This window comes from Kogia breviceps, chromosome 2 (genome assembly GCF_026419965.1).
Source record: "Kogia breviceps isolate mKogBre1 chromosome 2, mKogBre1 haplotype 1, whole genome shotgun sequence".
Taxonomy (NCBI): Eukaryota; Metazoa; Chordata; class Mammalia; order Artiodactyla; family Physeteridae; genus Kogia; species Kogia breviceps.
In genome coordinates, this window is record NC_081311.1 from 15,514,092 (window position 1) to 15,527,574 (window position 13,483).

A 13,483-nucleotide genomic window follows, 5' to 3' on the forward strand; every position below is an offset into this window, starting at 1 on the left:
AGACAACACACACAAAAAGGATTTTGAAAAAAAAGTTGATGTTCTATGAGCTTTAAAAAACCACAGTTATCGCTGAAACAAATACATGTGTAAACAGTAAATTAAAATAGCAGAAGAATGAATTCATATCTGGGAAAAAGGTTCAAGGAAATTCCCCAAGAAGAAGCACTGAGATAAAGCACTGGGAAATATGAAAGAGTAATTAGACACAATAAAATGAGAAGACATAAATCTAACAGGAGTACAAGATGGAAAAGATGTGATATTCAAAGAGATAAGGGATGAGAATTTTCCAAAACTGATGAAAAACATGAAAATTCAGGCTCAAAAAGAATGAGCTCTGAACAGAATAAGTACAAATCACCTACACTCAGCAGCCTATTTTAGTTCTGCAAAAGTTCTTAAAGATAGACTAGTCTGTCTCCTTTGTTTTAAAGATCAGAAAGCTGAGGCATAAAAAGATTAAGTGATTCGCCTGGATCAAAAAACTGACTGTTAGTAGAAACGGAAATAATCTTAATATGTTATATTTTAAGAGTTACGAATAAGAGGAGCAAAATATAGTTTCTGACTTCAACTTTCCTACTGGTATGATTATGTAAAACAGCAATTTGAATATGAACAGCACTATTCCTGTTCAAAGAGAGAATTTTAACTCAAGTTGAAACTATGAAGGCACTACTGATTCAAGTGCCATGTAATAAGTGTGTGACAAGTGACATTTAATAAATGATTAGGCCAGGCTACAGCTGCCTACACATACCTTAAAGAAATAGTTTCTATTTCAATTTAATTACAAGACCATCACAATCATTTCAAGCCATAAAGCTTATATTTATCATATTCCTCTATTTAAATGTTTCAATATTTTAGAATGCTTTTTGAATTAGAATTTTTCTATTATATACATCATGATATGAAGTAAATTACTTTCTTCTTTTGAAATAGAACTAATTAAACCTCTAAATGTTCACTGTAAGTCTGATACAAATTTCAAACTGATCAGAGAGGCATACAATGTACTGAAGACCTTCTAACGTACTGAAACATTCTTTTCTTATGTAGTACAATGAGTCATTTCTGATGATGGATCAGTAGCTTGTATCAATTCAAGTATTTAGGAAGAAAAGACCTAGTCAGTATAGGAAAATGTGAGTTCCTTATTCACAAAGAAAAAAACTATATTATTTTAATGCTCATGGATCTTAAAACTGTACATAAAATAATTCTATGACCACTTTTGATGACTTTTAAGACAATATTTTCCAGAAATATAAAAAACTAAGTGTCAAAATGAAGTCATTTGTATGTTCCAGGTTGAAACATTTTCAGAAATTTCTAACACATCTTTTTTTTTTTTTTAATTTTTTTTATTTTTTTGCGGTCCGCGGGCCTCTCACTGTTGTGGCCGGAGTCCCGTTGCGGAGCACAGGCTCTGGACGTGCAGGCACAGCGGCCATGGCTCACGGACCCAGCCGCTCCGTGGCATGTGGGATCTTCCCGCACCGGGGCACGAACCGGTGTCCCCTGCATCGGCAGGCAGACTCTCAACCACTAGGCCACCAGGGAAGCCCTAACACATCTTTGCTTACGAGTAAAACAACTTTATTATTACGTGAAGAATTAGGCCTAGAAATACATAAGGCACAGATATTTCTTTAATATTTTGATAAAAATGAAAAAAAACAAAGCAGTTGGTGTTCAAATACCAGAATCAAGAGAAAACTAATTTGCTTATGGATGAGTCTTAAACTTTTTAGAGAATCGTGATCAGTTACAGCTGCTTATGAAAGTTAAGAATAATATCTTTAGTTTTCAATAAATATTAACTCTTCATACTCATAAATCTGGTGACTATAAAAGGGGAAGAATTCTTAATAATAGTTAGCAAATGTGGTTAGTAAAAATGGAAAATGAAACTAAAATAAAAAAGACAACAGGCCATGAAAATGCTTCTACAAGTATTTACTGCACAAATAACTCACACAAATGTATAAAGAAACCATTAAGACATTTATTTACATAAGTGAACAAAGTATGTGAAAAAGTCACGCAAAGGCAAATCAGAGCAACCCTGAACCCATATAACTTACTAAATGAGCAATGACAAATAAATCCCCCACCCAAAGCTGTAGACTTTTAGTGAACTGACATACTCAAACGATGACACTGTAAAATGTTACAACTCTCTGGGAAAGCAATAAGGCAAACTCATTAAGGAAAATTAAATTGTTCATATTATTCCATTTAATAATCCCACTCCCAGGAACTTACCCTAATAAAATTGAAAATAACCTAAATATTCAGCAATAGAGAAATGGTTTAAACAAACTGAAGTAATATGATTAAAATAATCATTGTCAAAACTAAATACAAATAGTAAAAGAATATAAAATAAAAAAATAGTCAATAAAAAAGTATAGGTGTCTTCAGACTGTAGTTATGTGAACAAAGGAAGGGAAAAGAATAATATGAAATTAAACTTCTGAAGTCCCTGTATCAGGATGGTGAGGATATGCTAATTTTTCCATTTGGCAACATTTTCTTCAATGTTTTCAATAAAAGAAAAAGATTGGTTAACATTTTAAAAAGTCACTTGTCTTTTCAAAAAATTTATACTCTTCTCCATTAGTAAATTATACATGTTAAATTTTAAGTTGAGAAATAGAGCAGAGAGGCCCTAGTTGTTTTATATTCCTCTATTTGGACCTTAGCTGGCAGTGTATGAAGACATTCTGTAACCTGTGCCATTCCAACAGAAAGAGGCAGCCACTGCCACCTTTGGTTATACAAACTGCAGAGCACTAGATATGAATATGTAAAACTGTAAAAGCTTCAATTTACAACTTTGTGTGTTTGGTGTTTTATTTAAGGCATTATGATAATTAACTCTTCCTTATAATTTTCTGTGTCATACTAAGAATGTTTTTTGTTTGTCTGTTTGTTTTTTGCGGTACGCGGGCCTCTCACTGTTGTGGCCTCTCCCGTTGCGGAGCACAGGCTCCGGACGCACAGGCTCAGCAGCCATGGCTCACGGGCCCAGCCGCTCCGCGGCATGTGGGATCTTCCCGGACCAGGGCACGAACCTGTGTCCCCTGCAACGGCAGGCAGACTCTCAACCACTGTGCCACCAGGGAAACCCTAAGAATGTTTTAATATTTCTATTTCCACTTGAAAAATGTTGCCAATACGCTGAAAGTGCTCTATTGAAGCCTATAACTTTTTATACTGAGCTTATACTAGGTTAACCACAAATAAGGTCACATTTGTTTACATATTTAAAATTTATAAGTTAGAGGTTGCAAAAGCAACCATCTTTAAAAGAAAGACAATCCATAAAAATGTAAAAACTCTTACATGATGAAAAATTTAACGTCTTCCTTTTGAAACTATTTATTTGAATAAATGCAGTGGGATTTGAAAATTTCTACAGATGCTGCATTATATATTGCTTTCCTATAACAAAAATATGAAGCACTCATTACATATGAAATTTACTATTTCAGAATGTGACTGTTTTCAAAACTATGGTAAAGAGGGACAGGGAACTTTCAGTAGGCTACCTGAATGAAAACGTTTGAGAATAACTGTTTTTTGTTTGTTTGTTTGTTTTTGTTTTTTTTTTTTTGGTTTTTGTGGTACGCGGGCCTCTCACTGTTGTGGCCTCTCCCGTTGCGGAGCACAGGCTCCGGACGCACAGGCTCAGCGGCCATGGCTCACGGGCCCAGCCGCTCCGCGGCATGTGGGATCTTCCCGGACCGGGGCACGAACCCGTGTCCCCTGCATCGGCAGGCGGATTCTCAACCACTGCGCCACCAGGGAAGCCCGAGAATAACTGTTTTTAAACATTTAGACCAGAAGGGATTAACTGGAAATGCAGGGCAGCAATCTCAGCATCTATAAACATCACTTGAAAGAGCAAACTGAAAGCAAAGTATCATGGGGATTAATACCCTATAAAGATGTATAAATAAGTACTAAAGAATAAAGAAAAGTTTTTCATTGAAGGCATTCTTTAGCTTAATTTATTTTAATTAGGTTATTTAGTAAATTGGTACAGGGTGGTCGACTGTATTGATTAAATTACCAGGAAACTATCTCATAGCTGCCAAAACATAAGCCATAGGAGCTGTCCTGTGCTAATGGGAGAGTAGAGGTGAATTTAATTAAACATTTCGTCTTCTATTTACATTCCATTAGTGGTAGCAGCAATAATTTGGTTCATCTACCAATATTTACGATAGAAGTTTATTAGCTTCTAAGATCTAAACAAACACAGCTATTACCAAGGTAAGTGCAGCCTTATCTAAGAAATGTTCTTAATAATCGTAAACTCTCCAAAACATGAGTTAAATAATGGCTTTTTCAAACACAGTTAAGGAATTTCAAAAACCAGAGTCACGAAGAAGCCAAAATAAAGTCAAAGAAACTAATATACATTCACTTTGTCACACCAAAGAAAACATTTAGCTAATTTTTTTTCCTCTGATTGGAAAATGTGGTCAACTTTTTCACAGGAAAAGACTTTGATGAGAGATCAAAATCAGAAAGTTGATTTTCCTGAATCCAATCTAACAACATAATAACATCCTAGAAGAACATTCTACAGTACAGCAAGGACTGAACTGCAAGGCTATTTATAATGTACAGCAGATAAATTGTGCACTGTAGAAACCATAAATGATGGACATTTTTTCCTCATGCAAAAAAAAAAAAAAAAAGAATCGTTTGTCTTGGCACACAGCTTGTCATTCTGCACAAAGGATTCAAATGTCAACCAGGAAATGAAGACAATCCCAAGCCAAACTTAAAATGTCTTAATCACATCATCTTCTCCCTTTATCTCATTTAGAGTTATATACTCACAGCTCAAAACTTGCTCTTTAGACTCCTCAGGTTTTGATTTTTTAAGTGCCATCTCTGCTGGGAGAAGGGATGAGCACTGCTCGAGAGACTGTGCGATGCCATCAATTGTCCATTTGTCTTCGGGAAGGGCATGCTCCTCCAGTGTAAAGGGTCCCTGTTTGGTGCGGGTCAGCTCTAGCACATTGGCACACGAAGACAGTGCTATGGCAACAAAAGGTGAAAAGAAAACACAAGATAAATGATCCAGTATTTCATTCAAATACTGAAGCAACGAAAATGATCCAGTAATTCAGTATTTCATCGGCTATAATTTTGCAAATGACAGAACTCGATTCAGACCTCTCAAAACCGCCTCAAATGTGAAACTGAAATTATCCAATATAATAGCCAAGAGCCTTGAGATTAAGAAATGATTAAGAAGCAAAATAACATTCAATAACTCACCTAATAAACTGCTTTAAAGTCTACAAGGAATTTGCACACACTCTTCTTATTTAACCCATGAAAAAAACCCATGAGGTAACTATTAGTCTCACTTTGCAGATGAGGTAATGTGACCTGTCCAGTGTCACAACTGCCAGAAAATGGCAGGGCCAGAACCGCAACTTCCTGGCTGTTTGTAAGACTATGGCTTCCAGTTTTTTTAAAAAATTTGACTTGTAGCGATAAAAATAAGTTTTAGAAGGGTCCATCTTTTCTTCTTATCCCTACTTTGAGTTAAAATATTTTATACTTGAAAAAAATGTTCGTCCTTAGATTCATTATTCACATCTTCATTTTCTATTCCTCTTTTTCTCATCTCTCCCATTGCAAGCATTTCACTGCAGCTGCTTACGCTGGTAACTGTCTTCCATAAACCTGTAACGCTTCGAAGGTGGAAGGGCAGCAAGAATCTAGTTCCTGGGGCCAGTACTCAGAGACATGGGAAACGGAAAACTCCTTCTTCCCAGCAAAAAGGAATATTATTCTCTAAATAATTCATAATTCATCTTTATGCTTACCTTTGCCAATGTCACTGACCAAGCTTCTGATATAAAAACCTCCTCCACATTCAACATCTGGAATGTTAACAGTGACATAGTAAATTGCTAACCACCTATGAAATCCACTTTACATAGAAATGATGCCCCTAAACAAATGTAAAAATGCACTATGCAAACAATCGAGTGATAAAACATTTATGCGCTAAAACATAAATTATTCATCCAGTAGCATATGTGTTTGTGAGACTGAAAAGTCAGAGTGTGGAGAAAGCAAACAGCAGAAACTCTTGAACACATTTAAAATTACATGGCAAGTCACACCACTTTAATACTTCAGCCTTGTTCATTTAATAGGTTTTAAATAGTTAGAAATCTCAGCTTTGCTAGTATGAGCTGCAGATTAAAAAAACGATTTTCAGATTTGTACATCTTTTTCACTTAATAGGCTTTAAATGGTTAGACATCTCAGCCTTGCTATCATGAGTTGTAGATTTTTTAAATATTTTCAGATTTGTACACTCAAAAAATACAACAAACAAAAAAACCCTGTTCAGTGATAGGAATTATGTTTGGGGTAATATACTACATGGAGAACTCAGCATATTTAAATGTTCTCTTGGCAATATTCCTGAAAAAATCATGAAATAACTTAAAATTACACAATGTACCAGAATCGAGTGCATAACTAAACATCTTCTTAACGCACTATAAGACAAGTTTATTGGTTAAGAGCAGGGCTCTGGATTATTTTTATTCATCCACAAGACATCCTGAAAAGAACTGTATTTTCACACAAAAGGACTACTTTCTCTGTCTAGCTTTAGCACACAAATAAAGCTATTTGTGGGAATTAATCAAAGCTCCCCACCTGGGGATTTTAATTTCTCTCCCCAGCAGCTCAAGGCTGGGAGGCACCGCTGAGAGCACTGGGACCAAATGCAGGTGTCCTGCATTCGTCACTACATTTGACTTCGGTGAAGAGTCACGTTTGGACTGCGACAAATTCCAGTGAACAAATGCGATTGGAAAAATCTGAGGTTTTTTAACTTTCATAGATAATATCTATTGTGCCCACACAGCGGCCGCATTTTCACGGAATGGAGTGAAACATTTCTTAGTATGTTTGTTTCATTGTTTGCCTAATATTTTAGAATCAGGAAACTTAAGGAGTGACTTTTTATGAAAATTGTACAAAACCCACAAACAGGAACTTAATACACACTAAATAATAATGTCAATGGGAAAAAAAGCAATGAAGTTTAGGAAAAAAGGTTTTGGGAAGTTATGTCTAAAAGGAATCCCATTCAGTGTGCACCATGAAATCAGGAGCAGGGTGAAGTTCAGGGAGCCTAAGGATTACTAAGAACTACAGCTTTTTTTTTTTTTTTTTTTTTTTTTTTGCGGTATGCGGGCCTCTCACTGTTGTGGCCTCTCCCGTTGCGGAGCACAGGCTCCGGACGCGCAGGCCTAGCGGCCATGGCTCACGGGCTTAGTTGCTCCGCGGCATGTGGGATCTTCCCGGACCAGGGCACGAACCCGTGTCTCCTGCATCGGCAGGCGGATTCTCAACCACTGTGCCACCAGGGAAGCCCAGAACTACAGCTTTTGATTCTCCCTAGCTCTTATACATTCAGGGCTTTAGCTAGGAGATCATAAAATTTCCAAACAATAGAAAAAAAACTTTTTGGGTTTTAAATTTATTTCAAATATGGATTATAGATAAATTCAAATTGATAACTTGAGCTAAAATCTACCACATGTCTAGGAATACACTTCTGCCTTACCCATTACTGCTATATTTTCATGATCTTTAGCAGTAATTTACTGGTGACAGAGAAGGGGGGGGTGTCACTCCACTCTTAAATTTCTTGTCCAAAAACTGAAAACACATCGTTTTAAAAGGACAAATTAATGTCGATAAAAAACTGAGTGTAAACTATCAGGTACTAGCCAAAATGGAGAACAAGTATCCATAAAATGATAAAACACAAAATACAAAATTTTGAAAATATGTACTCCTTACCTATTCTTCCCCATAGAGATCCAAAGTATGTTACTTCCAACTTTATAGTAAGATAATATAATATATGAAAAACTCAGATATTTAGGACATTTCTGAACCTCCATATAGCTATAGGTATTCTCGTTACTTGTGCTGTCAAAAAGGTATTAACAGGGCTTCCCTGGTGGCGCAGTGGTTGAGAGTCCGCCTGCCGATGCAGGGGACACGGGTTCGTCCCCTGATCTGGGAAGATCCCACATGCCGCGGAGCGGCTGGGCCCATGAGCCATGGCCGCTGAGCCTGCGCATCCGGAGCCTGTGCTCCACAACGGGAGAGGCCACAGCGGTGAGAGGCCCGCGTAAGGCAAAAAAAAAAAAAAAAAAAAGGTATTAACAAATTCTAACCTTCTTTAAATTCAAATGTTTTAAAATCTCCAATATCCTAGGGATCCATTAAAATTACACGAAAGTAGCCAAATATAAAATAAAGGCACATGTAAATACAAATGTTTTCAAATTTCTCCATCTTACCTAGTGTGAAAAATGGTGGCTGGAATTTTTGAAGGGAAAGACTGTACACGGTAACCGGCCTGGCAGGTTTGGCTTCTACTACTTCACCTCTCTTCATCAAAGTTGAAAGTCTCTGTCCATCTTTCTTTAATGCAGAATAGCTTGCAAGGTACAAGAGGGAGACAGGAAGAGAAAGAGGGAGGAAGAATAGAGAGAGGTAGAGAAAGAAGGAAAGAGAATAATGCCAGATTACAGCATGGAAAGAAAGGATGATTAGTAGCCCTTTAAACTGAAAATCCTTCTAAAAATGAACTAATTTTTTCTTCTAATCTACTTCACAATGGTGTCACAGATAGAGTTCCTAAATATCTTTGAGGCTAATACAGCTCATTCCAGCACTCAGTGAGCAATGTTGTCAATATTTCTCTTTAACCATCTTCCTGGAGATGGTCTATTCTGGGTTAAGGGTCTCCGGTCACAATGATCTCAGCTATATTTCCTTGAAACAATATATTTCCATTATAATAATATTCATTTTCACATATAAGTTACCAAAATGTTTCCAGAGAGCAAATACGCAAATAACAGATCTTATCTTTGTGTGATTAAATTTTACTAGACCACAAAATCCTTGGAAAATCACAGAGAAGAAAATTCTAAAACGGTTCTTATAAATATAAATGTTTACTACATCTTAACAATAATGATCCAAAATAATGTTTATTCAGGTCCTGCTACAATTTTTAAGTCTTCACATTTGAGGCAAAATTATGAAGAAACATTTCTCCATAGATATTTCAGTGTTCTTGAAAAAACTTAAGATTTTTTAAAAACACAAAATATATTCTAAATTCTAAAAGAACTGTTATTAACATATCCTGACACATCCTATAAGCCATTAAAAAAAAAAAGAAGAAGCAATTTGCTTGAAATGGTAACATGCACAAAAATATGGCCCTATGGTAAATCAATATCATTATACTTTTAACAAGTTATAATTTTCATCTGTTTCATTTATTGCAGAGAATTGTGAAGTATAAGATTCTGGGACCAAAAGGAATGGGTCCAACACCTGACAGGAAGTGCCAATTGGTCTCTGAATCACAGCTCTGATGTCTGTACCAGACTGCACCGGTCCCTTCACAGCAATTCTGGGAAAAGTGACATCTCTGCTCTCCAGAACTGCCCTGATGTCTACAGATGGAATCAGAAGAACCAATAAATCCTGGAAGAGCACAGATGTCAAGCTGTGGCAATATCCAGAGACAGAGGAGACTACATGCCACTACCTCTTAGAAGAGTGTCAGAAGTTCTGCATCCTGTCTGAATCAGGTTCACCTTACTTGATCATTTGTCAGATTTAAAACCTGCCTCACCATAGAGTAAAAGGAAGCCCCTCTTCTTCTTTTTTTTTTCATTAAAGTGATGTTAGCCACTGGAAAATAAAATTAAGCATTTATTCAAATTCATTAATTGAACTTACAGGGGAGGTACTTGCATTATATTCCCAGTAAATTTCTGTAGAATGCCTTCAATATCTTCCTGTGTTATTTTATCTGCCAAAAATGAACCAAAAAAGTGACACTAAAAAAACCACAGAAGTACATGTGCTATTTTTACAGCTCTGACAACTCTGAAGATTAAAAAAAAATTTCCAACAAAGCATTTATTACAATGTACGTTTTGCAGGTCAAATTCTACCTTGTTGAGATGGATAAAATACATGCTAATTAGGTAAAAGGGGGAAAGTCTTATATTGTCCAATATTAAGACTAAATTTAATTTCCTTTGCTTCATTTTTTTCTCCATTAAAAATGATCCAATCATCTTATATGCATTTACTACATACTTACTATGGCCTTCAGAAGACCTGAGAAAAATGTTGCATAAAGCTATAGGAATGGTCCTGCAGTGACCAAAACCAAAAAGGCAGTGATTAGAAAGTGGAAAAATACCCATTAAGTTCATTTCTAAGGCTTACCAGGCATCATATATTATAAATAACCGAATAAGTTATTGAAGATTATCAAATACTAACCACATTTAAAATTTTACCTGATAAGATTTCAAAACTGTTGTATGTATGGTATGGTATACATTTTCCACACTCACATTAACTTTGTCCCCAAGTAAAGTTGTATTTATGTCTCCTTCCCTCCCTTCACTGCTCTTGGAATTGCAGTCAGGAGTCTGACTTTTGCCTCAAAAGTAAGCCAGTGCAAAAAGAGACTATACATAGCAAAGATTTTATCTGTCTTAGTCAGATAAAGCTTTTCGGCTTGTATTTGATACTCTTTCAAACAAAATGATGCAATATTAAAGTACTGTTCTATAATTTTTAACAACTGAAAACTGTAACATACTGAAATTCAATATTTGGGATTTTCACATATAGATAGATGACTATCCCTATTTCATATTCAGTAATAAACTAAGTTACAGAAATATTCTATAACTTGTTTAGGTTATAGCAATGGAAAGAGATTACAGTCTTCTTTTTCACTTTGTAGGAAATTTATTTAAACTTTTTATTCTGCTGTATACATGTTACATTTGATTTTATTTGAACAATATTAAACAAAAACTAATGTGCTTTGAATTACTGTTCGAACACCAGAATAAAAATTAAAAGACAGCATGGAACATGTCCGGATTTCAATATCAATGCAGCAAGAGAGTCTTAACCTCAGTGTGACCTTGATCCTTACAAGCTAAACATGAACAAAAGACCAGAATCTACTAGACTCAGAGGAGAGCTACAGAACTCAAAAGAATTTCTCTAACACCTAGCTCCAAAAAGGCAGATCTGAAAAGCCTATTCTGTTCAAACTGCTTTTCAAACAGATGTATCTCATGATATGAATGGATTTTTCCATGAAAATTTTTTACTCTACTGAAACATTAAAACATAATTACTGGTGGCACCTTAGTTATGCAAAATTTCCAAATCTAGATAGCCAACATTACCACCATGCTGGCAATTGCTGAAAGAAATGCCACTGTTGATAAAATTGCTATAGTTCACAATCTAGTCTGCCACACATTTTAAAAATAAGACCAAACAGCTTTCTACTTCCGCCAAATTGGTCTCTTTACTGACATTCCTGCCAATGCGTGCTCCTTTGTCCTGCTTCAGTGGCTCTCTTTTACTGATATTCCCTCACACAAGGTGACAAGATGTACTCTTTCTCATTCTACTTCTGCCATGCATCCTAGGCATTTATGGTTTTGCTGTTCATTCTGAAATTAATCATTCACAATTTTTAACTGTTACTTACTATATATATGTAAGTATTACCTCACCAATGGAATTCTTATCTCCTTAAATGCAAAGATAGCTTTTCCTCTTACATAATGCTCACAATTAAGATGGTACTAAAGACATTCTTGTTGAATTTAATTTGCTGATGAATAATAGAATCTCAAGGTTAAAAAGGCATTTAAAAGTCACCAAAGAATCATTCATTTGATGTTCGAATCACCAGATAGAAAGCCTATGCAGCAAGTTATTTTACAATAAAAGCAAATATAATATTTTAGATATTTTTAATATGTAGTGAAGCATGCTGGCTATATCTGAAACATGATACTAGTCTGATCCAAATAATAATAATTGTCCCTTTAAGAATAAAGACTCTACCTCCAAAGGATTTAAAAAGAAATAAGAGTAAAATCTCTAAAGCAAGTATATCCAATAACTGGCCAAAAGAAGGACCTTTGGTAGAAGATGATAGGTACAACAGAAGTACCATAGAACTTGAGTAATTATTCTTTGTTTAGCAAATTAATAAAATCATCAATGTGACAGTATTCATTTGAAATTAATTTTTAAAAAAGTCACTCCCATAAAATTAATATATACAAGACCATGTTACATGTTATTATTTGCTTAAAATTTATTGGCTCTTCCAGTGAACTTCCAACATGAAAGTTGGTACTTAACTGAACTATGGAGTTAAAAGCAGGATGATGGATTTAAAAACAATATTCAGGGACTGCCCTGGCAGTCCAGTGGTTGAGACTTTGCCTCCCAATGCAGGGGGTGTGGGTTCGATCCCTGGGCGGGGAACTGAGATCCCACATGCCTCATGACCAAAAAACCAGAACCTAAACAACAGATGCAATACTGTGAACAAATTCAGTAAAGACTTTAAAAAAATTTCAACCAGGATAGAGTTAAATGGTTACTGGACAACACTTGTCACCAAAAGCAGCTGTTAAACTGGAAAAAATATAACAAACAACTGTTTTCAAACATTAGACAACACATAGCAAGGACTATCATCCCTGAGAGAAGGGGAAAAAAACAAGGTAAGGCCCACAATCACTTGCTTTTGCTTGGGGGTGCTTTCTGAACTGTAATGCAGGGAGGGGAATAACAAACAAAGCACTGAGCAAAGATCAGAATTTGGGGAAGCGGCAGCAGCTGGAATTTGAGAGCATTACACAGAGAAAGCAATGTCTATAGGGGTCCACTAAACTGGCTAAATTCCAAGCTGCGCATATATATAGTGAGTCTTCACAAAGGTAAAAAAAAGAGCTACTACCAAACCTCTTACAAGGCTGGAAGATGTCCAAATTCCAACCCCTCAGAATGAAGAAACTTTGCTGAATACCCCAGCACTCGGTAGACACCCAAGAAAAGCCATGCCTTTGGAGCAGGGTTAACACAGACCTGAAAAAAAAGTCTACTTTAGACCCATCCTAACAAGGAATCTATACAAAAGCGACTAGAATTAACAAGTGAGTTTAGCAAGGCTGAAAGGCATAAGATTAATACACAAAAGTCATCTCCATCTAGATACATCTAGCAGTGAACTATCAGAAATTGATATTTTAAAAATCCAATTGATAATAGCGTTAAAAAAACGAAGTACTTAGAGATTTCATATATAAAAGAAGTGAAAGATCTGTACGTTGAAATCTATAAAAATATGGCTTTACTTTTGCAACTTCTCTAAGTTTGATATTATTTCAAAATAAAAAGAAAAATCTTAAAGGAATACTATGAACAACTTTATACCAATAACTTGGAAATCTGAGATGCAATGGACAAATTCCTAGGGGAAACATTATCTAGAGTGACACAAGAAATAAAAAATATTAAGTTTGATAGTGAGTAA

At 35.6% G+C, this 13,483-nt stretch overlaps 1 protein-coding gene across 1 annotated transcript in view; it reads right to left on the reverse strand.

Annotated features, from left to right (window-relative positions):
* Window positions 1-1,994: 1,994 nt before the first annotated feature.
* The window catches only part of TRUB1 (TruB pseudouridine synthase family member 1), a 34,800-nt gene continuing 23,311 nt past the window's right edge, over window positions 1,995-13,483 (reverse strand). Inside the window, exons 5-8 of the mRNA XM_059054375.2 lie at window positions 9,844-9,916; window positions 8,382-8,521; window positions 5,868-5,924; window positions 1,995-5,067 (exon numbers count right to left, since the gene is read on the reverse strand). Of these exons, the coding sequence (XP_058910358.1) occupies window positions 4,808-5,067; window positions 5,868-5,924; window positions 8,382-8,521; window positions 9,844-9,916 (530 nt within the window). The 3' untranslated portion in view covers window positions 1,995-4,807. The remainder of the gene's footprint in view (window positions 5,068-5,867; window positions 5,925-8,381; window positions 8,522-9,843; window positions 9,917-13,483) is intronic.